We start from the raw sequence: 24,376 nt of genomic DNA on the forward strand, positions 1-24,376 counted from the left end.
GACCTAGAAGCTGTACGCAGGCTCCATCGGCCAGTAAAGCGAGATGAGCACCGCAACCCCAGAGTCAGCCACGCCTGGACCTAATGGTCAGGGGTCCCTTTACCTTTATCAGCACTTTGAACTGTGCTCGGAAACGTACTGGGAGCCAGTGTACCTTTTTACACCCAAGCTTATGTCTATCACTATGGGCACCTCCAAGCTCCTTTGGCAAATGCCCAACAAATGTTCAGTTAAAGACATGATGCAGCTGACTTGGGGTGGAAACCCCTTTCCTGCCATAGATGAATCAGCTCAAAACTGCATGAGAAAAGGAAGCCAGTCAGCCCCAGGTGGGATAATGGGAATTGGACTCCATCAATATTTGGAGGGTCACAGATCCCCAGACCCTTCCCTACACCCTTGAAGTTGAAGAAGAGCAGCAGAGTCCTCCAGGGACCTTTAGCTGGTCCTTTGTCACCCTTAGGGACGCGGGTGGAGCTGTGGGTTAAACCACAGAGCCTAGGGCTTGCCGATCAGAAGGTCGGCGGTTCGAATCCCCGCGACGGGGTGAGCGCCTGTTGCTCGGTCCCTGCTCCTGCCAACCTAGCAGTTGGAAAGCATCTCAAAGTGCAAGTAGATAAATAGGTACCACTTCGGCGGGAAGGTAAGCGGCATTTCTGTGCGCTGCTCTGGTTCGCCAGAAGCAGCTTGGTCATGCTGGCCACATGACCCGGAAGCTGTACGCCAGCTCCCTCACCAATAAAGCGAGATGAGCGCCATAACCCCAGAGTTGGTCACGACTGGACCTAATGGTCAGGTGTCCCTTTACCTTGTCACCCTTAGGTCCCCAGATGTTGTTGGACTACAACTCCCATCATCCCTAACTAGCAGAAGCAGTGGTCAGCGATGATGGGAGTTGTAGCCCGACAACATCTGGGGACCACATCTTGGGACAACAGCTGTGTCACTAGCAGCTCATAGGTGGCCTCAAGTCACATTTTCGCTTATGGCCAGTTGAGAGGGGGGGCAGATCAGCTCATTCGCAGCTGCGGGAAGGTGCTCGTGAGATAGCTCAGCGGGTAGAGTATATGACTCCCTAATCTGAGGGACGTGAGTTCGAGTCCCATGTTGGGTGAAAGATCCCGGCTTTGCAGGGGGTTGGACTATAGATGACCCTTGTGCTCCCTTCCAATTCTACGATCCTATGATTTGGGGGTGGGGGTATGGTATGGAGTGCTTAATTCCAGAAATAGAAATCAAGAGGTCTTCTCTTCGGCCTTTGGACCGCTCTCCCTTTGGCTCCCTGTCCTCCCCAAATCCCCGGAGGCGGCCAGAGGCCCGGATGGTGGGCTGCAATAATCCCTGCTGCTTCTCGCTCTGCGCTGATAGACGGCGGGTACTGTGACCCACCGGGCGCTACGCCTACGACTACCACCACCGCCACCAGAAATGGGGGCGATCCCCAGCTCCACGCAACATCCCGGCAGCGACATCCCGTGTTGGTGGCAGATGTGAAGGAGAAGAAGGAATCTTGCCCAGCACCCACGTCAAGAATCGGCTCTGGTTGCAGAAGTAATCCCCCCCCACGCCGTCCCTCCGGGGTTGCTCTCCGGGGCACAGAACTTGCCAAGAGAGGCTGCGAGCCAAAAGGGGTCTCTCTCTTGGGAAAGGGACCTGGTAAGGCATGGCGAAGATCATGGCCACTGGTCCCATCACTTCCTGGCAAATAGAAGGGGAAGAAATGGAGGCAGTGAGAGATTTTACTTTCTTGGGCTCCATGATCACTGCAGATGGTGACAGCAGCCACGAAATTAAAAGACGCCTGCTTCTTGGGAGAAAAGCAATGACAAACCTAGACAGCAACTTAAAAAGCAGAGACATCACCTTGCTGACAAAAGTCCGTATAGTCAAAGCTATGGTTTTCCCAGTAGTGATGTATGGAAGTGAGAGCTGGACCATAAAGAAGGCTGATCACTGAAAAATTGATGCTTTTGAATTATGGTGCTGGAGGAGACTCTTGAGAGTCCCATGGACTGCAAGAAGATCAAACCTCTCCATTCTGAAGGAAATCAGCCCTGAGTACTCACTGGAAGGACAGATCGTGAAGCTGAGGCTCCAATACTTTGGCCACCTCATGAGAAGAGAAGACTCCCTGGAAAAGACCCTGATGTTGGGAAAGATGGAGGGCACAAGGAGAAGGGGACGACAGAGGACGAGATGGTTGGACAGTGTTCTAGAAGCTACCAGCATGAGTTTGACCAAACTGCGGGAGGCAGTTGAAGACAGGAGGGCCTGGCATCCTCTGGTCCATGGGGTCACGAAGAGTCGGACAAGACTAAACTACTAAACAACAACAAGAAGGCACGGCGGGGGTGGGGGGAGAAGGGCGCTGGACAGCAGCAGAAAAAGCAACATCGGAAGTCCGTTTCTCGAGGTGTGTGTGTGGGGGGGGGCAGGCTTCGTGGGCGAAGAGCCCCTGGGGCTGTGGGGCTCGCAGCCCCCTCGGGATCTCTCTGCCGCGTCTCCGGACTCGGGGGCGGGCGGGCGGGCGAGCGAGGAAGTCTCTGGGCTCCTTTCCAGCCCTGTTCGGAGGGCGGGCGGATATCACAACGTGCTTCAGGCGGTCCATCCGAGCGACCGGCCCCTTTTCCTCCTCCCCCCGCAACTCCTCCAGGAGCCCCCTCCCCTTCCCCGGCCCCGCCAGCCCCTATAGATGGGCGGGAGGGAGGAACGGCCCGGGCAGACGGCCGCGCAAATCCGCAGCGACGGCAAACAGCTGCAGCTCCTCTGACGACCCGGCTCCAAGTCCAGACCAGCCGCCGCCATGGACAGCAAAGCCGCCTTCCTCGCCTTGCTGCTGCTCCTCGGGACCCTCCGCGCCGCCGACGGTAAGTGCTGGACGGCAAGCCGCCCTCCGCCCCGTCGGGGGCCGCCGGGAGCGCGCGCCCTCCGCTTGAACTCCAGCGCCGTCGCGGGGAGGCCAGTCCCGGCCGAGGGCGCACGGCAGACAAAAGCAGGAGAGAGGAGCGGAGGCGGCTGGATCCCCAGCCCAGGGCTGTCGGGGCTCCTCGCAGGTGTCTCTGGGGCTGCTCCGTCGGGGGGCACAGAAGCGGGAGGCAGGGAGGGTGTCGGTGGCGGATTCCTGTTCCAGAGCAGCGAGCGGGGTGATCCATTTTGGATGGATCTCAACATTCAGTAAGGCCTGGGGTTTGCCCATTTACCCGTCCGTTGCTCTGCCGTCAAATGCGGGCTTTCTCTATACCCCGCCCCCCCCCCCCCCGTTTTGTAGCCGAAGCCAGAGCGAAGTCCGATGGGCGGCAGGCAGCTCCTAAACCCGCTTTTGCGCCCCTTTCCCCTCGAAAGTAGCAAACGCGGCGGGACTGTCGAAGTTTCCCCATAGATGCTGCAAACGGCTTGTCAGTCCAGAATGAGGAATGCGAAGGAAACGGAGAGGGGGGTCCCGCGGGAAAGTTGATATGCACGACTCTCCCCAACCCACTTGTTCCCGAGTAAAACCGCTCAAAAGACGGTTCCCAAAGAGGATGCATGGACTTGTAGGGTCAGCCTTGTTCCTCACTCGCCTTCTCTCCAGCGTAGAGGGAGCGCCGAGCGCCGCTTTCCCTCGCCGTCGAAGGGCTGAATCTTCGCCCTCGGGCGCTTCTCTTTCTTGTGCGCGAAGAGAGAGAAAGTTGGGTTTTCTTTTCTCCGCGTCCCCGTTTTCTCCCGCACCCTGGTAGCCCCTCTCTGGACTTCGACGCCACCGCCGGCGGACCGGTTGCCTGGGATCAGGCACCTCGACGGCGGGGCTGCTGCGCGAAGCCCCCTTCCCTTCTCTTCCGCGCAAAGAGGAGGCCCTTTTTCTCCGGGAGTGGAAAGGCCGAGCCCTGCGCACCTGCGCCTTCATCCAGCAAAGCCGGGGAACCGACGGGGTAGGCGGCCGCACGACCCTTGCATCTCTCTCCACCCGAAGCTGCTCTCCCCTCCCGGGCTGCACAGTCACCTACGAGACCCGCAGCCCAGTCCAGGCAGTGATGCCAAATTTGGACACTTGCACCCACGTCGGGGGTTGCAGCCCGTTTGCAGCTTATGCTATAAATTCCTTCCACGCTCCCTCCTGCAATCTGAGGCTGTTTACAAGCTTCTGAGCTCAATGCAAGCTCATTTCTCCCCCTCAAATAATTCTGGGCACCGTTAAGGGCTGCTGGGAATTGTAGCTCTGTGAAGGGTAAACTAGGTGCTCAAAATCCTTTGAATCAACGAAATTCACCCAGGTGATGGCTGCATCAGCATCTCTTGAGCATCCTGGTTTCTGCTCCGAATGATGGAGCCTAATCTCTTGCTCTGCTTGACTGTTCCCGCTGCTCTTTTGGTTTGAGAAATACCCAAATTTTACGGGTTAATTTATATTCGGTAGCTTCTTGCAGCTTCTTGGGGACAGATACCCGTTGGTGCCCTCACCTGCTGCTACCCAGGGACTGAGGAGCTTGCCATGATTTCCTTTTGGAGATACTACTCCTCCTCTCCATGCAAGCTAAGGCTTTGCAGCTCAGGAAAAACACAGGCAAAAGCTGCTTTTGCCTTCTTCCTTCGCCTTTGTTCTTGCATACCTGGCCAGCTCTTGGGGAAAGAGGGAACCCCTACCGCAAGGGACAGTCAGCTGGAGAGTCTCCTTGCTTTGCTTTCAGCCAAGCTGCATTGGGGGGGGGTGTTTCCTGGGGGTTCCTGGGGGACGTTGGACTGGATGACCGTTGGGCCCCTCCCCACTCTGCAATTCTAGGATTCTAGAAGAGTCAGTAAAGGCAGAGCTGGGCAGGAGGTGTGGAGCCCTGACTGAGTCCCTCATCCTTTGTCACCTGAAGCCACAATATCCTCAGTTGGAAAAGTTAGGGGGACAAACTGAGATCACGGACCCAAGGCTTTTAAGCCCAGTTCAGGATTACCCTTGTTGGATTTCTTCCCCGGGGCGGCTTACAACAATGCAAAAAGGCAATACAGTGGTACCTCGGGTTACATATGCTTCAGGTTACAGACGCTTCAGGTTGCAGACTCCGCTAACCCAGAAATAGTACCTCGGGTTAAGAACTTTGCTTCAGGATGAGAACAGAAATCATGCAGCGGCAGTGCGGCGGCAGCGGGAGGCCCCATTAGTTAAAGTGGTGCTTCAGGTTAAGAACAGTCTCAGGTTAAGAACGGACCTGCGGAACGAATTAAGTACTTAACCAGAGGTACCACTGTACTAAAAAAACCAGCTTAGAAATTTGCAGCCATGCAATTTAAAGGACACCTGGGGGGGGGGGGGGTTCCTGCATTTAAGCTGAAGATGGTTAGAATTCCCCTGGCATCCTGGATCTCGAACACAGGCAAGATTCAGCTAAGCATGTGCAAAGGATATACTCCTTCAAACCTGCAGCTAAGTGCGAAAGTCTGTGCCCGCAATTGTGGGGAGGGGGTGTTGCAGGCAGGGCCAGCCAGATTAGCTCCCCGTTTTTTCTGCATCCTCAGGTGAAAGCCTCACTAGAGAGGCAACCACAGACGTTTGTTTGGTCTGTGCAACTTCATTTTTTAAAATCGATTTTCATTGCATTTTAAAAATTACAGATATACACCGTTTTTTCTTCTTCGTTTACATACATCATCTATTTACTCTTCTAATGTTGTGCATTTCCATTCTACGATTAATTGACTTCCCTCTACCTCTTTGCAGCTTCATCATCTCTCTTTATTTCATTTTCCTTTGTACTGCGTTTTGGTATACTTTCAACCTTCTCTTTATGGAAGATATCTCATCTAGCTGTCTTTCATTGGTCTGTGCAGCTTCAGAATCACATGATGGGGTAGCCCTCTATACTTGCCCTCCCCAAACCCTCACATTGTGCGCTAAGTTACGTGTCAATGATGCAGAACATTTGTGAATGGATCCCCTGATGTTTTTTTGCTAACAGCAGATGCAGGAGGGTATGTGGCGTCCTAATTTGGACTCGGGATCTAGGACCGGGAAAAGAGGGTCTCATGCTTTCTGCGACCAGAGCTTTGTCTCTGGTCAAAATCCCCCAACACCAAGCTATTGGGCATGCAGAAAAGGACAAATACATGCACAGGATGAGTTCCTCCCTTGTTTTCCTCTCTACTGTTAACTGAGAAGAGGATTAACCAGCGGTGGAGTTTATTTTGAGATATACCAGTCTGCAGGGACAGACAGTTATTTATTTACTAAAGGACTGGGAACATTAAAAACCCGTTTGTACACAGTAATACATACTGTAAAATGGAGATGAGCAAATCTGAGGCTTTGTTTCTAACCCAAGATCCTTTTGGTGCAAAAGAAATTGAATTTTAAGACTTCTGAGCTCAGGGACTTGTCATTCATGTACACAACACTGAATACTTCCTTCCATACAAAAAACAAAACTGCTTCTGGTTATCTCAACACTTCACTAGTACAGTGAGTGGAGTCACTCTCGAACCTTTAAGAAGTGGGGACCTGAAGCCTTGCCGGCCTGAAAATCATTCAGAGATTTGCCAGTACAATCTGATTTACTGTCGTAAATTTACTGTTGTTAATCAGATAGGTTGTAGGTCTTAATCTGGAAAAATCACCCTTCTTGCCCCCCTGAGGGCAGAGTTTTCCCTGCAAGAATTGTTGGGAGTTTTATAATCCTGTCCTGGGCAAGAAAAGGTATAACCCTAGGGACTTTACAACAGGCAACCATTGGCATGTGATACGTAGAATTTGTAAATTGTTATATGTAAATTGCAGATTGTTAAAACACACACACACACACCAGTTTCTAAGAAGTAGGTGGGCGAACACAAATGCAGAATAAATAAATAATTGACTGGCAGACCCACTAGCTGAACATTTTCCCAGACACAATAATAAATCAACAGTTTTTTTGTCTTGGGGGAACTAGGAAAATAATAATCATAAATGGGCAGAATGACCACTTATTCGTGGGAAAAAGAGGCCCAGTGGATTCTAAATGTAAAGAATTCAGTTCCTAAATGAGTGTTTGGAATTGCAGTTACTTTTGAAAGGGACTGCATGATCACTCATCGGGGAGGTGGAAATACCTGACTGTAGGAGAGTGGAAGTAATAAAATACAGACTTTTTTTTACAGCATTAGCCTGGTTTTTGAGCACCTGTCACCTTAGGGCTATAGAGGGAGAAGGTAACACACACCTTGAGAAGCGGCAAACAAGGGTGAATTTGCTGGGATTTTGTTTTGTTCTTAGGGGATTTAAATAGCATTTCCACAGATGCTGACTACTGCTTTCCGTGAAGGTTCTGTCAGCTGTCTGATAGTCTTGTCATACCCAAGAGTTGAGTTTCCTGTGTTTTGAAAATTACTTGGAAGAAACCTCTGCTGTTGAGTGTGTTCAAGAACCACTTGGAGGATTTTTTTTTTTTAATGATCAAGAAGTGCATAATTTTTTGGAAATAAATAAAAAGAACGCAAACGCACATTCAGGAATCGTTGTGTTGAATATGTATTGCTAACAATGGGAGAGGTGGTTTTCATGCGCTCCTTCTCCTGACTCCTAAGCAGTTCTGGAGGATCTTTTGGAGCAAATTCAGTGGGGGGGGGGGATCAGCAGAAATTATCATCTCCTTTCTCCCCACACCTTTGGATTTGCATCTGGCTAGAAGAGTGGTCGTGGGATGCGGGTGGCGCTGTGAGTTAAACCACAGAGCCTAGGACTTGTTGATCAGAAGGTCGGCAGTTCGAATCCCTGCAACGGGGTGAGCTCCCGTTGCTCGGTCCCTGCTTCTGCCAACCTAGCAGTTCGAAAGCACGTCAAGTGCAAGTAGATAAATAGGTACTGCTCCGGCGGGAAGGTAAATGGCATTTCCGTGCGCTGCTGTGGTTCGCCAGAAGCGGCTTAGTCATGCTGGCCACATGACCCGGAAGCTGTACACCGGCTCCCTCGGCCAGTAAAGCGAGATGAGAGCCACAACCCCAGAGTCGGTCATGACTGGACCTAATGGTCAGGGGTCCCTTTACCTTTACCTAAAAGAGTGGCCATCAATTACTTGAATTACGCTTTACTGTGAGACCTGGCACCCCACAATTACCATAGGATTATTCCACAGTTGCAAAAGCAACTGGACTTGGAAGAGTCACATCTGGGCCAGTCCTTGGGTAGCCCAAAGGGCTCGGCTACCTTCTCCCTCTCTCTGCTTGCAATCCCTGGGGTTATGGGGGGGGGGTGTTGTTTGCCTTTGCAGAGCTGAGGGCCTCCTTTCTTCTCCTGTCTGCCTTTGCGTTTGGCCTGAGGTCAAATCCTTTGGCAGGAATAACATTGAAGGGGCCAAGGGCTTTTCATTTGCAGCCTTTATCTTGCTTAATTGCCCCCAGCCACTTGGGACAATTAGCTGGCTCCTTTTTTAAAGAAAGAAAAGCGCTTCTCCATTTCTGAGGTTCCAGTTTCGCGCCCCATTTCACCTTCTAAAACCCACAAACACCGGGATTAAAAGCTGAAATGAGAACTGAAGAGGCTGGGACCCCTGCAGCTTGGCAAAAGTGTTAAAAATGCCAGGAAGAAGTCTTCCCTCCTCTCCTCCCCTTAAATCTTGTAATCTGCACTGCTAGGTGGTATTGGTGTCAGCCCAGGGCATCTAAATCCTTTTCTTTATGCCACCCTCCAGGGAAGCCCATCAGCCTGACTTACCGCTGCCCATGCAGATATTTTGAGAGCAATGTAGCGAAATCCCATGTGAAGCACCTCAAGATCTTGACTGTCCCCGGCTGTTCTCTGCAGATCATGTAAGTTTGCACCCCCTTTTCCCCCTATTGCACGCTGTTGCCTCTGGAACAAGTACTGCTAGCACAGGATAAATGCCTTCTTCTCTCTCTCTCTCTCTCTCTCTCTCTCTCTCTCTCGTAAACTTTTTTAAAAATATATATATATTCTCTATTGACATAAAAAGTACAAAATCACAAATGCACAGAGTAAGACAAAACACAGAAAAGAATGGGAAACAAGAAATAGTAGCAATGTAGAAAACAAAACAAAAGGGACGCGGGTGGCGCTGTGGGTTAAACCACAGAGCCTAGGACTTGCCGATCAGAAGGTCGGCGGTTCGAATCCCCGTGACGGGGTGAGCTCCTGTTGCTCGGTCCCAGCTCCTGCCAACCTAGCAGTTCGAAAGCATGTCAAAGTGCAAGTAGATAAATAGGTACCGCTCCGGCGGGAAGGTAAACGGTGTTTCCGTGCGCTGCTCTGGTTTGCCAGAAGTGGCTTAATAATGCTGGCCACATGACCCGGGAGCTGTACGCCGGCTCCCTCGGCCAATAAAGCGAGATGAGCGCCGCAACCCCAGAGTCGGCCACGACTGGACCTAATGGTCAGGGGCCCCTTTACCTTTACCTTAGAAAACAAAACAGAAAAACGACAACATAAATATATATTGTGTACATTACAAAAGGGGGGGGGGGAGAATCGTTATTGTAGTTAACCAGACCTTAATCTAATAGGGTACTTATAGAAACAATTTCCAAATACAGTGGTACCTCGGTTTTCGAACGTCTCCGTTGACGAACGTTTCGGTCTTCGAACGCCGTAAACCCGGGAGTAAATGCTTCCGTTTTTGAACACGCCTCGGAAGTTGAATGGTTCCTGCTGAGTGCATATGTTATTTTTCTCAATTTTCTCTATTAAATTTGTTGGCCGACCTTTGCGCCTTGGTTTTCGAACGTTTCAGGATTCAAATGGTCTTCCGGAACAGATAACGTTCAAAAACTGAGGTACCACTGTATTGTTAAATTTGTGTGCAAATGTAGACTTGCCGGGCCTTCTCAAAATAATTTGTAAGGGTTAGAACCAACAATAGGTTTTTGTTGTTGTTATTAGCCTAGTTAATTAATTCATAATTGGGTTAATATGTGACGGGGAGAATATGCCTATCCTGCGATTTTTCAGATGCGAAAGATAATTTTGTACTGGATGAAAAACTGTTTGGTATAATGCAGGTGTGGGAACCTTAGTCCTGGTAGGTGTTGCTGAACTACAACTCCCGGCAACATGGTTAATGGACAGGGAAAGTCAAAGGTTCCCCACAGCTGGTATATTGTACTGCAGTTGTGGCTAGATGGAAATGCTGAAAATAAATAAATTTATTTACTGGTAGTTGCATTCCTCTCCCTGAGATATTTATCTTGGCCTTGGGCACATGCCACTCACTTTAAGCAGGGAAAACATGTTAAACCAATTGTATTGCTTGTTTTGCATGATAAAGAGTCCAATTTGAGAAACATTCTCAGTGAAACATGACTCTTTGCTTCTTTGTCTAGCCCAGCCGCAGAGAGTGGGTTTAGGTCTAAGAAGCTCTTTGTGCTTAAGTGGAAATTAAGAGGAAACTTGAATGGCAGCTGGGAAGGGGGGAGCAGAGACAGAAGCAGAGGGGATCTGGAAGAACTTCAATATGCCCTCCCCCTTTTTAAAAAAGAACAATCATTTGCCTATTTTTCTTTTAACTAAAATAAGATCTACGCAACCGGGGAGAGAAGAGGCTGAGAAGTTCTGATACAGGGCACAGCCTGTTAGCCTGCCTCCCTGTGGCCACTTCAGGCAATGCACCAAACTATAGAAGTTCAGTATTTTTGGTTTTAAGGACTGCGCTCACCACATAAAATGGCCAGAAAGGGCAGGGAAAAGTGTTAAAAAGAGAAACACCTTTGATGGAACCTGGTCTCCCCTTCTTTTCATACGTAAGGGAAGCAGTTAGCAAATTTATCCCACCAGTTTTGCAAACATGTCTGTGGAAAGCCTACGTAGACCGTTAACGCCATCAGATTATGTAAAATGATGTTATAATCTTAATGCTATGTGGGGGATTTTTGGCAGAAGCTGTATTAAATTCGATATAATTTAAAAAAAAAAGGTAGTACATTGCGTCCAATGTATTATCTGCTAAGCATATTTATTACCTGCAAAGGCAGGGACGCCTAAATTTTATTCGAACAATAACGATGAATTTATCCAGTGTCGGAGATGGGCTAGTAAGCTGTTACACTCCAAGGCACCAAACGTGGGTTGGATTTTGCTAGTTTTAAACAGAAACTGTCAGCCTTGTAGAAGAAGGTGGTTCTTTTTAGATTTTGGGTGTGTCCCCTTAAGCCAGACATGGCCAGACCTGGCCCTCCAGCTGTTTTGGGACTACAACTCCCATCTTCCCTAGCTAACAGGACCAGTGGTCAGGGATGATGGGAATTGTAGTCCCAAAGCAGCTGAAGGGCCAAGTTTGGCCATGCCTTAAGCAGGTGACAAGAGTGAAGAAGTATCTCAAATGTTTTGCATGACTCCTGGAAAGACTGCCTGCCCGCCCCCCAAAAAGTTTAACCAGGACAGCGGGAGGAAAGAGTTGGAGGGAGGACAGGTAAGACAATGAAACAAACCTCCCGTTGCACTGAAGGTTGTTTGATAGAGGAGAGGAAGAAATGTAGCTCCAGGGCTGTAACCCCTGACTTGCTGGGCCTTGGGAGCAGAGCTTCCGGTTGTTTTACAATTATATTCAGTACAGCTGGGGCCTTTTCTAAATACTGGACTTCTTTGAGGCCCCCCCCCCCAGTTAAAGACACTTCTAGGTGCCTGGAGACGAGCCAAACATAGGTATGAGCTCAAGTGTACTCTGTTGTGGTGATGGTAACAAGAAAGCAACACTTTTTGCCACCACTGCATCTTCAAAGTTGTCTGGCAGAGCTCTTCCAGGTATTTTGGAACCTGCTTCCATTAAACCCATCGGGAGAGATGAAGTCCTGATTCCACCCCCTCCATCCTTGCCAGTACAGGTGTGCCCAAAGCACTGGCTGGTCCAGGTTTCTTAGATGTTTCAGTTTTGGCAGCCTGAGGGCGTAGACAAGATGCTTGCAGAGATTTGCCCAGCCTCTTGCCTGTGATTCTTGCCCATCATGGCTAGTTATATCCTCTGGGAGATAATAAGGTCTATTTGAGAGAGGGTTGGTCCTGGCTGTCTTGTAGGACGTGGTAGACTAACATCTCCTTCGGTAAACCTATTTGGAACCAGAGTGTTACAACCATTCTTGTCTAGTTACAAATTTCCCCTAATTCAGTAGCTGGCTTGAGCGAGTGGCAGCTGGATACAACTGATGAGGTAGACCAGGGGTAGTCAATCTGGTGCCCTCAAGATCATATTGGACTCCCAACTTCCATCTGTCCCAGCCAGCTTGGTCAGTGTGGTCAGGGATGATATGAGGTACACCCATGCATGACTTTGACACCAAAAACAGCTCTGGTCATCTTAAGACAGGCTTCCTCAACCTCAGCCCTCCAGATGTTTTGAGACTACAATTCCCATCATCCCCGACCACTGGTCCTATTAGCTAGGGATCATGGGAGTTGTAGGCCAAAAACATCTGGAGGGCAGAGGTTGAGGAAGCCTGGCCTAAGAGATCACCTCCATTGGGAGAGAGATAGTTGTTGCATCAGAGTCGTGGTTGGTTCACACCAGGTTGCCGGCACTATTTATCTTGGTGTATCTACCATTTCCCTCAGCTTAAGGGGACACACCCAATTAAGCTTGTCATAACAGAAGTTTCTCATCTCCAATGAAAGGAAACTATTTATTGGTTTTACTTCAGCCAGCTAATTGCATTGTGGGTTGGTGGTCTGGGCAGCCCAAGGAGCCTGGCGATGGATTCTGACGCCTGTTTATTTATCAAGTACAGATTTCCTTCTATCTGGCACCGTTTGTTCATGAAAATCAAAACAATAGGACCTTCTTTATGGCGTTGTGCTTTGCACAGTTGGATGGGGAATTTGGGGCATATTTTCATTTTTAAAAGTTTTACATATAACCGTTTTTAAAATGCTCCATCTCAAATCACTGTGCAAGTAAACACAATCCAGTGTTTCAAAGGGTGTCTTTATATATATATATACATACATAACTCCTTGGGATCCCTTCATTTGAAAGACGTAACGATGATACTTCAGGCCTTCAAAGAGTCAGGGTAGGTGTGAATTGAAAGAGGGGTCCCAGAGTTATGTGTGGATTGATCAAAAAGCAGTTCTGTCCCCGGAATGAGGACCTGGTACTCGCAAAACAAAACATATATGTGCTGTCAGCTCCAAAATTTATGCTGCTGTCAAACCAGCTGTTAATCAGTCCTTTCACATTTAATGAAGATATTCCATCCTTAATATTAAAAAAGACTTTAGTCTCCTATTAAGAGGAGAAAAGCTACACATTTCTTGAAAGAAGGAGTAATTTTATACTATTACAAAACATGTGTTAAAAGCATACATATATTTAAAACAGGGTTGATGTCTCCATCATGTACAGCAATTGGTGTGGTGATCGGTATTTAACCATGAGTATGAACCTGAAATTCAAATTTTGCATAAAAATGTACAGTGATGACAAACATCTATGCTCTAAATGCAAATCAAATCACAAAAGTCTTTATTTAAAATATTACAAGGCTTGGCAAGAGGGAATATTAGCTGGATCGTGGATATGTTCCTCTGGTTCCCAGAGTAGTTCTCTGGTCCCTTAGTAGCAACTCTTTAACAAAATTGCCATTTATTTGAACAGCTTTGTGAAGAAAAATTTTACTTGGAAATAAAAGTCGCCTCTTATTTCCTCTGAAAAAGTGAAAAACCGTCAATTGGATAATGTAAGAATTGAGATTGCTTCAAAACAAGCAGTTATCGGAATCAAGCCTATGGAAATCAATATGATTCTGCAGCTTTCTGAAAGGAAACCATCCCGATTAAAGATGGAACGGTTTAGATTTCTAGTTCTCTTCTAGGCCTAATTAGTATGAGCACAGCAGAGGGCCTTTTCCTTGTGGTCTGTGAAAATGCTTAAAGGTGATTTGGTACTGTAGAAATATTCAGTGTGGCGCTTTTTTTGTCATTGTACTGGCTGATTTCACCACCACTGAAATTTTCTTTCACCAGCTGCCTACTGCGTAATGTAAAAAGGATAATACTTTGCATCTTGTCCAGGAGTTGAACCAAACAAAATTCAACAGTGCCTTCTCTTGCTCAGGGTTTTAATTCTCTTACTTATTCTGAAATTCCTCCCTCTCCGCCCCCCTGTTTTTTAAACAGCGCAAGACTGAAAAACAGCAGCAAACAGATCTGCGTCGATCCCAAGTTAAGGTGGATTCAAGAATATCTGGAGAAATACCTGCACAAGTAAGCCGAGAAAGGACTTAAACCTAAACGCACCCTGGGTAAAACAAAACAAAAAAGCAAAACAAAAAAACGTGCTGATGGCTAGGTCTAACCAAGATGGATCGAGTTTTCATTGAAAACAGGCCTTGCTCTCATTGGGGGAGTTTTAAGAGATTTCGGTATTTGGGGCCAGAGAGATGCTTGCTGATTGGGTCCCAACGAGGCCACGTTTGTTCCGCGTCCCTCAGGCAATTCTGACAATCAACATTAATTCCTTCACTTTGCTCCCCGGTTTGAACGCGTTGATTGACCCAGCCTGTGGTATCCGAACGCTGATGATTGATTGCACATTAGATAAGCACTACTCCTAAACTGATCCATGAGCCATGTGTTGCAGAGAGGGGTGCCATGGTGGGCTTGGGCAGCAGCCCGGGTTGTGGCATTCGTCACCTTTGCAAAGGATCTGAACTGCTTGTTTCCACTGCGGACCAAACCCTACAGGCAAAAGGGAATTAAAGGGGCTCCTTTGGCGTTTGACAAATATGCTCAGTGAGGTAAATTTAGGGGGAATGTTTGAGGCAGCCACTAGGTTCAGGGCAAGCCAAATCTTTTCCCGCTCTCACCTTAATTGTAACATCACAGCTTTTCATTAAACCATACTCACAAGCTCATAGCTCTCTGCTTGAGGTTTATTTACACTGCTTCTCTTTTCGTCTCCTCTCTTCTCTGGGATTGGGTGGGGATAATGCAGGGATGATTGAGCCGCTGAGTCCCCGCAGACCACTATCAACAATTAGAATGGTCTCTTTGAATTAGAATGCAAACTGCAAATGGGATGTGTCAGTTATGGATCAGGATTATATTCTTGGCCCTTGATAAATTGTTACTGCAGCCTTCAGCCAATCAACTTAAGAGTTTGAGATCATGGCTGCAGTGCTGTCAACTTCAGACAAGCTTTCTTGAATCCTTTGCATAGTCTAATTTGCCCCTGGACTGAGCATGGAAGCTTTTACTGAGCTTTCCTGGGATTCCGCCCTCAACTGCTCCCATGACCAGTTGATTTCTGATTTAAGGGACACCTGGAAGATTTTCATTTTTACCAGTAATGTTTGGGCCCAGGTTGTACCTGTGGACAAGACAGGCTCCGGAGAAATTATCTCGTGTGAATGTGGCCTGTTGGAAAGGTTTAGTGCAACCCGCCAGGAGCCCTTGCAGTAGCTTAGTTTCAAAAGGGCTTGCACAAAAGATGTCCCTGGAGGATGGTGCCCTTTTGAGCTCCTGTTTTGAACACCCATTTTGCCCATCTGCACAGTACTGAATTTCCTCTACATTCCAAAGAAGCTTATTTCAGAGCACGCTTGTTATCTGTCAATCAGTTTATAATCTCTGAATTGCAGCCACCAGCCTATGGGCAGTTTAAAGGCTGCCTTGCCCGTAAAGGAGTGTTAAATGAATATCTACAGTTATATTAATGTGGTTTATCAATAGTTTCTATTTTTCACATGTACTAACATTGTATTGCATATCATACTATATATATAAATATATATATATATTATATACACACACTCTAGCAATAAAAGCGGCTATTTTTTATATTACAAAAGCCCAGTTGTATTTGGAAGTTTATTTTTCTGAAATAAAATACTTTTTTTAGACGGGCTGTTGTAAGTTGCTTAAATTTCACGTCCGTATGTGTCTGAATGTGTGCGGGAGAGACCATCCGAAGATCTCTTAGGCAGAGATTGCTTGTTGAATGTGTGGTGAACTAAGGACATGTAGTTACAATGTGAAGTGAAAGCGTCTTGCCAGGAAATAACTTTTGTTGCTCACTAACTGCTTACCTTTTTCTTACTACTCTCCCAAGCGCTACTAGGGATGAACGGCAGCAATGACAATGTCCAAAACAATAAAAAAATAAAATAAATGCAGAGTCATGCACAACTCTTGGTTGTGTCATGGTTCTCCTCACTAGTACAGTGGAACCTTGGTTCTCAAAGGGCTTAGTTGACGAACAAATCGTCTCCCGAACGCCAAAAACCTGGAAGTAGGTGTTCTGGTTTTTGAACGTTTTCCGGAAGCCGAACATCCAACGTGGCTTCCGTTTGAGTGCAGGAAGCTCCTGCAGCCAAAGGGAAGCCACGCCTTGGTTTTCAAATGGTTCTGGGAGTCGAATGGACTTCTGGAATGGATTAAGTTTGAGAACCAAGGTTCCACTGTACTTAAATTTACAACGTAGGACAAAATTAAGTATGGTATGCAAACCAAGTAATTGTTCTGCCCAGGATCTCTTTTCTGTATGGAAATTGTCTTAACTTGCCTATCTTGGCAGTTTTATTTCGTTGTTGTTGCCATTTAAGACAGTGGTGTGCAGTCAGTGGACGAGGGGGACTAGGCTAGTTCCCTAAATGTTTCCGCCCTCCCACTACCTTCCCAAACCCCACCCGGCTTTGGGAAGGAGCCAGCAGGGCTCAGGCATCCTATCAGGGGCCTGACACCTCCTTCCCAAAGCCTGGGAAGCTTCTGCCCTGCTTAGGGAGGGAGACACGATGCTCACTCACGGGACGTGATGTCTCAATGTCAGCCCCCCCCCCAACATCCTCGCAAGCTGGCGCCTCTGGCCCTAACCGTCCCCCTACGAAAAATTTCACCGCATGCCACTGATTTAAGACCCCATCCCTAAGGTGCAGGTTGGGTAGCAACATTTTCTGATTTCATTCATGTAAAAATCAACCCGGCAAATTTCACCCAAGGGGTTGGCTTCTGGTCGGCTGCTGTGCACAATTTTTATGCTGTTATGTTCCATGCCAGGGACGCGGGTGGCGCTGTGGGTTAAACCACAGAGCTTAGGACTTGCTGATCAGAAGGTCGGTGGTTCGAATCCCCACGACGAGGTGAGCTCCTGTTGCTCGGTCCCTGCTCCTCCCAACCTAGCAGTTTGAAAGTGCGTCAAAGTGCAAGTAGATAAATAGGTACCGCTCCGGCGGGAAGGTAAACAGCGTTTCCGTGCGCTGCTCTGGTTCACCAGAAGCGGCTTAGTCATGCTGACCAGCTGTACGCCGGCTCCCTTGGCCAATAAAGCGAGATGAGCGCTGCAACCTCAGAGTCGGTCACGACTGGACCGAATGGTCAGGGGTCCCTTTACCTTTATCATGTTCCATGCCAGTACTGCAATTCATTATACCTTGGAAGTCGAACAGCCTAGTTCTCGGAACGTTTTGGCTCCGGAACAATCGAAACCTGGAAGTGACTCTTCCGGTTTTCAAACGTTCTTTTGGAAGCTGAACGTCCGACGGGGCTTCTCTTGCTTCCGATTGGCTGCAGGAACTTCCTGCAGCCAATCAGAAGCTGCGCTTTGGTTTTCGAACGTTTTCGAAGTGGAACGGACTTCTGGAACGGATTCCATTCGACTTCCAAGGTAAGACTGTATAAGGAATCAGGTCCTCACTTAAAACTTACTAACCTGTGGATACCTTTTATGGAAATAATAATAATAATAATAATAATAATAATAATAATAATATAATATACCAGCACCACTACTACTACACTATTAATGTACATGCTGCTTTAACCCCCAAACCCAACGATGGCCTTTCACTCTACTAAGCCTATCTTCTAAATTTCAAGAATTAGAGAGATGGTGAAGGTAAGGAAGAGAGCTCCAGGTAACCAGAGATTGCTTTGTTTGGGTTGAGGCCAGAAGTTTCGCAGAAAAGGTGTGGGTTTGAGGGAGTCTTTGAAGCGACATCTGTCATGAGGGACTTTAGTTTCAGGTGCTGCCCTGAAGTGCCTCAGTTTTGCCTGAGTCAATCCGTGAACCAGATTCTGAGGACCACCAAACTTAACGTGACATGGGGGAGACGTGAACAGCCTTCCAGCTTTTCCAGAGGATGGGGAGGGGCAGCCGGGGGGAGAGGGATGCTTAACCCTTTTCCCCATGCGATGCTTTCTCCATCAAAATAATATTCCCTACGTGGTTTTCTCCCTCCTGCCCCTAAATTCATAGGCCGTGAGGATGCACTGAAGTAAAAAACAAAACTCCCCCAAACTGTCAAGATACTTCTACCCTCATCAGTTTGACTTGGTCCTGAGAATGCATATTCCTGGGTTCAAAGTAAGGCGGAAAAAATGAGCAAGGGTTTCACCTAAGAAGGTACCTCTCTTGTTCATCGCTGTTTACAAAACTGGTTAAATAAGGAGCAAGAGGGCAGAGTATCTTCGGAGGAACAGCACTGTTGTCAGCGTGGATTGCACCAGGGAAAAACCCACGTCAGTCTATTTAGAAAGTGATTAACACCCAAGATCTGCCAGGTTGACCAGAGTTTGGAATAGGTGGGTCTCAGCTCAGCTCATCCAGAGATAGCTGCCATAAGTCTTCTATCTCGGCTCAGATGGGGCTCAGCCAATATGGCGGTAAGTCCCGAAAAGGTGGCAGTTTGTGGGAGTGTGGTGGTGACAGGACAAGGCAGGAGGAGACTAACCCCTGGACATTTTTCGGAAGCCAAATGTTCGACGCGGCTTCTGATTGGCTGCAGGAAGCTCCTGCAGCCAATCAGAAGCCGTGCCTTGGTTTTCGAACCATTTCGGAAGTCGAACAGACTCCCGGAACGGATTAATTTCAAGAACCAAGGTACCACTGTACTGGCAAGATGGGTTGACAAATTATATCTTAGTTTTCCCTCTGCCAAACTCAGGGCAGCTCAGCCAGCAATAGCTGAGTTTTGAACAGCCACAAGGCACACCAAGCATAATTTGCCCAGGTGTAAATTACACCAGCTTCCTAAAGTTTGCCTTGTTCTGCACCCATATAATAAAGAAGAGGCTGCCTAGAAAGGGTTTGTGGTCAGCTTGCTTCAAAGGGATGCTTGTTTTGCTGCTCAGAATGATTTTTTTCTCCAGAGAAAGACATGCATAAAGAACCAGGTAAGTCACAAAGGCGTACTTGCCTAGCCATTCCTTACTGCACCGATGGAGGCGAGAGGCAAGGATGTGCCTTCCTCGAGAACCTGCTTAGCGGTAGCGTTTTTTGCTCATTTGGTTTTTTTCTCCAGCTTTTGAGGCCCTTTCTAAGCTCATGCTTCAACCCAAGCCCATGGGCCGCTGCCCCCTTCCGCACCCCCCCTCACAGACCTTGCGCACAACTGTTGACCTGTTCCTGATGTGGACCGGGACACAAATCCAATTCTGGCCTTAGAAGATGCTCAGAGTGGGGGGCGTCTTAAAACCAGACTTCTAGAGATGCAGATAAGAGAAAGAGATGGTGCTGTGACCAGAAACACCCATATATCTCCTGCCTCAACAGTACAACGGGAACGTCGCTAGTTTATGGGATAGAGGTTAAGGAGCATCTCACTCCTTATTCAGTGACATACCCAGCTCTATCCTGAAGTGTCCACATTGCTTTCTGCCGTGCAGTCCCACTTACAGTGCTGAGATGAATCACACTCTCCAGAACACCCTGGACTGATGCTTCCCTTCTCACAGAAATACCTTTGGCGGTGTGTTTTGTATGCCTTCTACTCAGTGCTGTTCTTTCTGAAAAAGAGGTGCTAGAACTCGCTGTGTTCTCTTATACAGTGGTACCTCGGGTTAAGTACTTAATTCATTCCGGAGGTCCGTACTTAACCTGAAACTGTTCTTAACCTGAAGCACCACTTTAGCTAATGGGGCCTCCTGCTGCTGCCGCGCCACCGGAGCACGATTTCTGTTCTCATCCTGAAGAAAAGTTCTTAACCTGAAGCACTATTTCTGGGTTAGCGGAGTCTGTAACCTGAAGCGTATGTAACCCGAGGTACCACTGTAATGGCAACGGCGCCCACCTGAGGGGTGCCAGCACTGAGTTCCAGTGAGTTCTGGCTGGCTGAAAAAAGGTCCTGGTTTTACTGTTCCCCTCATTATGTGACTTCAGATGAGCACAGCTAACCCTGGAACTGGAGAACAGCAGTCTCCCCATAAAAGGCTTTTTCTTCAAGTTTTGTAAATAGCAGCTGCATGCCCACATCCTCGGCAGGCCTCATACAGTGCCGTGTGCGTCCAGATCAGCCGGCAGTTGCTTCCTTACAGGCCTACCATCTTCCCTCAGACCCTTCCCTTAACAGACTCTCACTCTGTTCTTTATCAACAGGAGATTCAAGATGTAAGAGGCCAGCATTGTAGCTGTCCACAGGATGCCTCACTGTAGAAGCCAGAAAGCAGAGGTCCCGCTATTAGGGAGCGATGAGGGCATCTCTTTTTATCACGCAGCACAAAGCGGCGCTTCATGCACTTCCCAGAGCCTCTTGTTCGCCCAGAATGCCTTTGCCTTTTGCCAATACTAGCCGATTTTAGCAGGAACTCTCCGTGAAGTTTGGTTTATCACGTAGTAGCACTGACGCCAGCAGCAGATTAAAAACGTTGCTTCGTATATGGCGATTCCTTTCTGCTGTGCAGAACCCTGGCACTTACCAGAAGTTTCCGTGCAGGTTAACAGTCTACTGTGGTTCATTTGTATGGAAAGGAATGAGGGTGTGTGTGTGTGTCTGTCTGTCCCACTGACATTTGTAGAGAACACTCTTCTTTTTCTGCAGACCTATGGTGGAAGATGAGACATCCTGCGGCCACCATAGTTTGCACAAAAAGTGATTGATGCATTCCATGTATGTGCAGGTGAATAATTTCTATTCCCATGGGCCCAATGAACGAGGGTCTAAAAAGGATGGTTTTGAAAGAGTGACAGGCATCGTGACCTTACCCAGGAATTTCCTCTTTCAGAAATGTTGAACTAGCACATATAGGACTTTTGGATCTTTCTTCCGCAGGGGAAAATGGCCTGCGTTCGCGAGCTTCGTAATGCGCTAGCCACAAGTTGATTTCACGTGTGGCAACTGATGTGTTTGTGTCACTTTTGGTGAACCTGCAATTGCAGAAGTTGCCGCAGTTTAAATTTCTGTGTGCTTTTGGCTCACGCGTGCTCAGAATAGCAGGCCACTCCCCCCTGTGAATTAAAGTGGTAAAAAGGAAAAAGAATGTATTAAATATCTGAGAACATACAGAGTGATGTGCACTGTGAGGGGATATCTTTTCGAGGGTGCTTATGCATATAGATTAGAGACTGCTTGGGGTGTGTATGTGCTGATGAATGTGCAATCAGGTGTCAAAATTATCTGGATAATTTGTTGGGATCACAGATTGCTGATGCGCCTGAAAGTCTGAAATCTCTTGGGTGCATTGGTTTCTGAGCCCAGTTCAACATGGGCTCAATTCCAGACTCTGCTTTTAGTGAATCGCTCCAGAGCATGATTCACTGTGAGCCGAATTTGCACCAGAGACTTACCTGATATGCCAAAAGAGTGTTGGGATTGACCTCGCGTCTCCCTTTCTCATTGAATGTGTGATGCCAAAGAGAAGCTCCGGCTAGCCCCGGAGTCTGTTAGCTATCCTGCTCGTCCATTACTTGGAGTAAAGTGCCAAAGGTGAAGCCACATGAACGATGTTGCTTGTGAAACTGGGGCATAGAGGGATGCTAGAAGCTTTCTTGCACATGGGAATCTGTACGGATGAGGGGGTTTGGCTGGCATTTATGCACTGCCAAAGGGAGAGATGATGAGCACAAAAGTTTCCAGCTAAGCCCCTGCAAGCGTACAAGGTTCCCGATCCTCCAACCTGTTCTTTTATCTGCCTGTGACTTTTCTCCTGACAGATTGGTTTAAAGAATCTTGCTTAGCACTTTCATGTAGTTGCGTTGATCTGAGCACGACCCAGTTTAGACAGAGGTTGAAAGCTGAATTTTACTGTGTCAAATCCCTCATTTGACACTCGAGCCCATCTGTCAACACAGCGTGCAGTTGTTCAGCTGACGCTGCCAGGGCGCAGAGACTTCGGGGATGCCCCTGAAATGCCCTCCATGCGGCAAAACAGTGCACGAATGGGCTCCTCCTGTTATGGTGACTTATGGAGGCCCTAGCTCACATGCCTGTCCTGTAAGTGAGAGGAGGAGTAAAATGACAAGCTTTCCCACACTGAAGCTAATTACGGATGAAAATGAAATTCAGAGGGAAGAGAAAGAAAACAAAAACACCACACGGGGAAATGGAAAGTAGCATTGAAACGATTAGGTTCCCATAAATGTGGGGAGGAAATCACAGGAGAATTTTTTACACTGGGCTTTAGCTAGAAGTAGATGGCAGCAATGCATGGTATTTAAGGAACTGCAAAATGACAAATTATGTTTCTGCAAAATGTACCTCTGTAGTCCAAATGTTTCTTGTTTTTTTAAAGATGAATGAATGTTCAATAAGTCCTTTAAAACATAAGAAAGTGATGGATAACGAGTCCAGGTGGAGCCAGTGTCAGTTATTATCTGCACTAATTTGCTTTTCTTGCTGTTGCTGATAATGCATTTATCAGGGGAGAAATGAATTCAAAAGACACCTCAGAATCTGCAGGAATGGACCCAGGAGTCTCGACCAGGGATAGTGAACCGTTGCCCCTCCACATATTTCTGGACTACAAATCCCATAATCCTGATTGTTGGTCGTGCTGGCTGGGATGGATGGGAGTTGCTCTTCAGCAACACCTTGGAGGGCCAAAGATTCATCATACCTGGTCTAGGTACCCCCCATTGATATATTTGGAAGCAGAACATAGAAAGAGAGAGTCGTACTTTGACTCAAGGAACCCATCTTTGGCCATTAGCGTTTGTCAAAACCAGTCTTTCTGTTCCTCAGGGAAGCTGCTGAATGACAAGGAAAATTCTGTAGTCATTGAGTAAAGCGAAAGGCCAGCTCCCTGTAGGTTTTGTTATTAAGAACCCTGAAATGTTGGCCTGAGAGAAACGGAACATTTTATCTTTTTACTCCAAATAGCACCCTCTGAAGGTACTTCTGGACCCAACAAGTGTCCTTGTTTTCCAGGGACAGTCCCCATTTTACAGAAGCTGTCCCAGTTTCTGATTTAATCCCAGAATGCCCTGGTTTTCCTTAGAATGCCCCTATTTTCATCAGAGAAATGTAAGACGGGAAGTCTCTATTTTCACCGGAGAAAAGTTGGGGGTTATTGTGCTTCTCCACACGGTTCAAAACAAATAGTTACCCCACTTTTTTATCCATTGGGGTGTGTGGAAACCCTCAGGAGGGCATTTGGAGCTCATAACCTGTGAGTCAGAGAAGCGAATGTACCTACTCTCTTCATTACGGCTTCTCAGCTGCCAAGATCCTCTTAAATGGTGACATGTAGAAATACCACCATGGAGAACTTAAACCCCAGGCAATGTAAAGGCAGCAGAACAAAACAGTTCCCCTTGACCAGCAGCATCTATTTAGGGCCTGCCAATGTGACTTAAGAAACACTACGAAGGCACTTCTATCACATGGAATCCAATTATCACTATGCCTCTTAAGGTGGTATATAGAGAAATGTCTACTACTTACAGCTACCTTTTCCACCCAGAGCAGCTGCAATGCGGCTGGACTGGAAGCAGCTGCTTGTGGAAGCGGCTTAATGATATTTATTGGTTTTTCAGGGTGGTTTGGATGCAATTTATACTGACTTCCCCGCGTGTGTGTGGTATTTGCACACAAATGCCCACAAACCTTCCCAAATAATGTGAAAAAGACTTTTATCTTCCGAAAGGCAGCTTTATAACAATATTTCATGCAGTGCTTTTTTTTAATAATAATATTTTTTTTTGAGAACCGCTATATGTCTTTGCAAATTATGTTAGCACTTGTAATTTCCATAATAAAAAATGTATTCCAAATTCCAGCTCTTTTCCCAGTAAGTAGTGTACGTCTTTTTTTCCTTTGGCGCAAACAAATATGGTGTGGAAGAGTGTCTCCTTTCCATTTCCCCCCTCACTGTGGTTCTCAGGCCTGTATGGCTGGGTATGTTCCATGGGAAGCTGTTGGGATGGAAGAGACTATTTCCAGAAGGCCTGTAAGAGCAAAACAGTCCATCATACAGCAAAGATGCCTTTTCTGAGGTGAACGAACCATTCAGCTTTCGTTAAACAATTCATTACTTCTCGTTACTGCTTCTAGGCGCAATTTTAAGGGACCTGGTTTCCCTCAGCCATGCAGAGGATGTAAAACTTGGACCTGGTTCCTCTCATCCCAGCTCCTTGCCTCTCCAGACCTCAGCAAAAGGCTGCCATATTACACTAAGTCAAGCTCCGGTATCTGAGACCTGGCTACTGTCTCCACCAAAAAAATCTAGGCAAACAACCCAAGCTGAAGATAACTTGGGTCCATTAGGTAGGGAGCTTGGGTTGTCTGT

General features: G+C 47.4%; 1 protein-coding gene across 3 annotated transcripts; it reads left to right on the forward strand.

Moving 5' to 3' along the window:
- The first annotated feature begins 2,661 nt into the window (after window positions 1–2,661).
- On the forward strand, window positions 2,662–22,369 carry CXCL12 (C-X-C motif chemokine ligand 12). 3 transcript variants are annotated; one of them, XM_081005800.1, is made up of 4 exons: window positions 2,662–2,867; window positions 8,628–8,745; window positions 14,057–14,143; window positions 20,250–22,369. In XM_081005800.1, exons 1-4 carry the CDS (start codon window positions 2,804–2,806, stop codon window positions 20,263–20,265), a joined length of 285 nt encoding a protein of 94 aa, XP_080861926.1. In that variant the 5' UTR covers window positions 2,662–2,803; the 3' UTR covers window positions 20,266–22,369. The 3 variants fall into 3 exon arrangements, with proteins under 3 accessions (XP_080861926.1, XP_080861927.1, XP_080861928.1); XM_081005802.1 differs by lacking the exon at window positions 2,662–2,867 and adding an exon at window positions 4,777–4,965; XM_081005801.1 differs by lacking the exon at window positions 20,250–22,369 and having other exon boundaries at window positions 2,669–2,867; window positions 14,057–15,780.
- Window positions 22,370–24,376: the final 2,007 nt, after the last annotated feature.

Source organism: Podarcis pityusensis, assembly GCF_964106645.2.
Source record: "Podarcis pityusensis genome assembly, chromosome: 5".
NCBI classification, from domain to species: Eukaryota; Metazoa; Chordata; class Lepidosauria; order Squamata; family Lacertidae; genus Podarcis; species Podarcis pityusensis.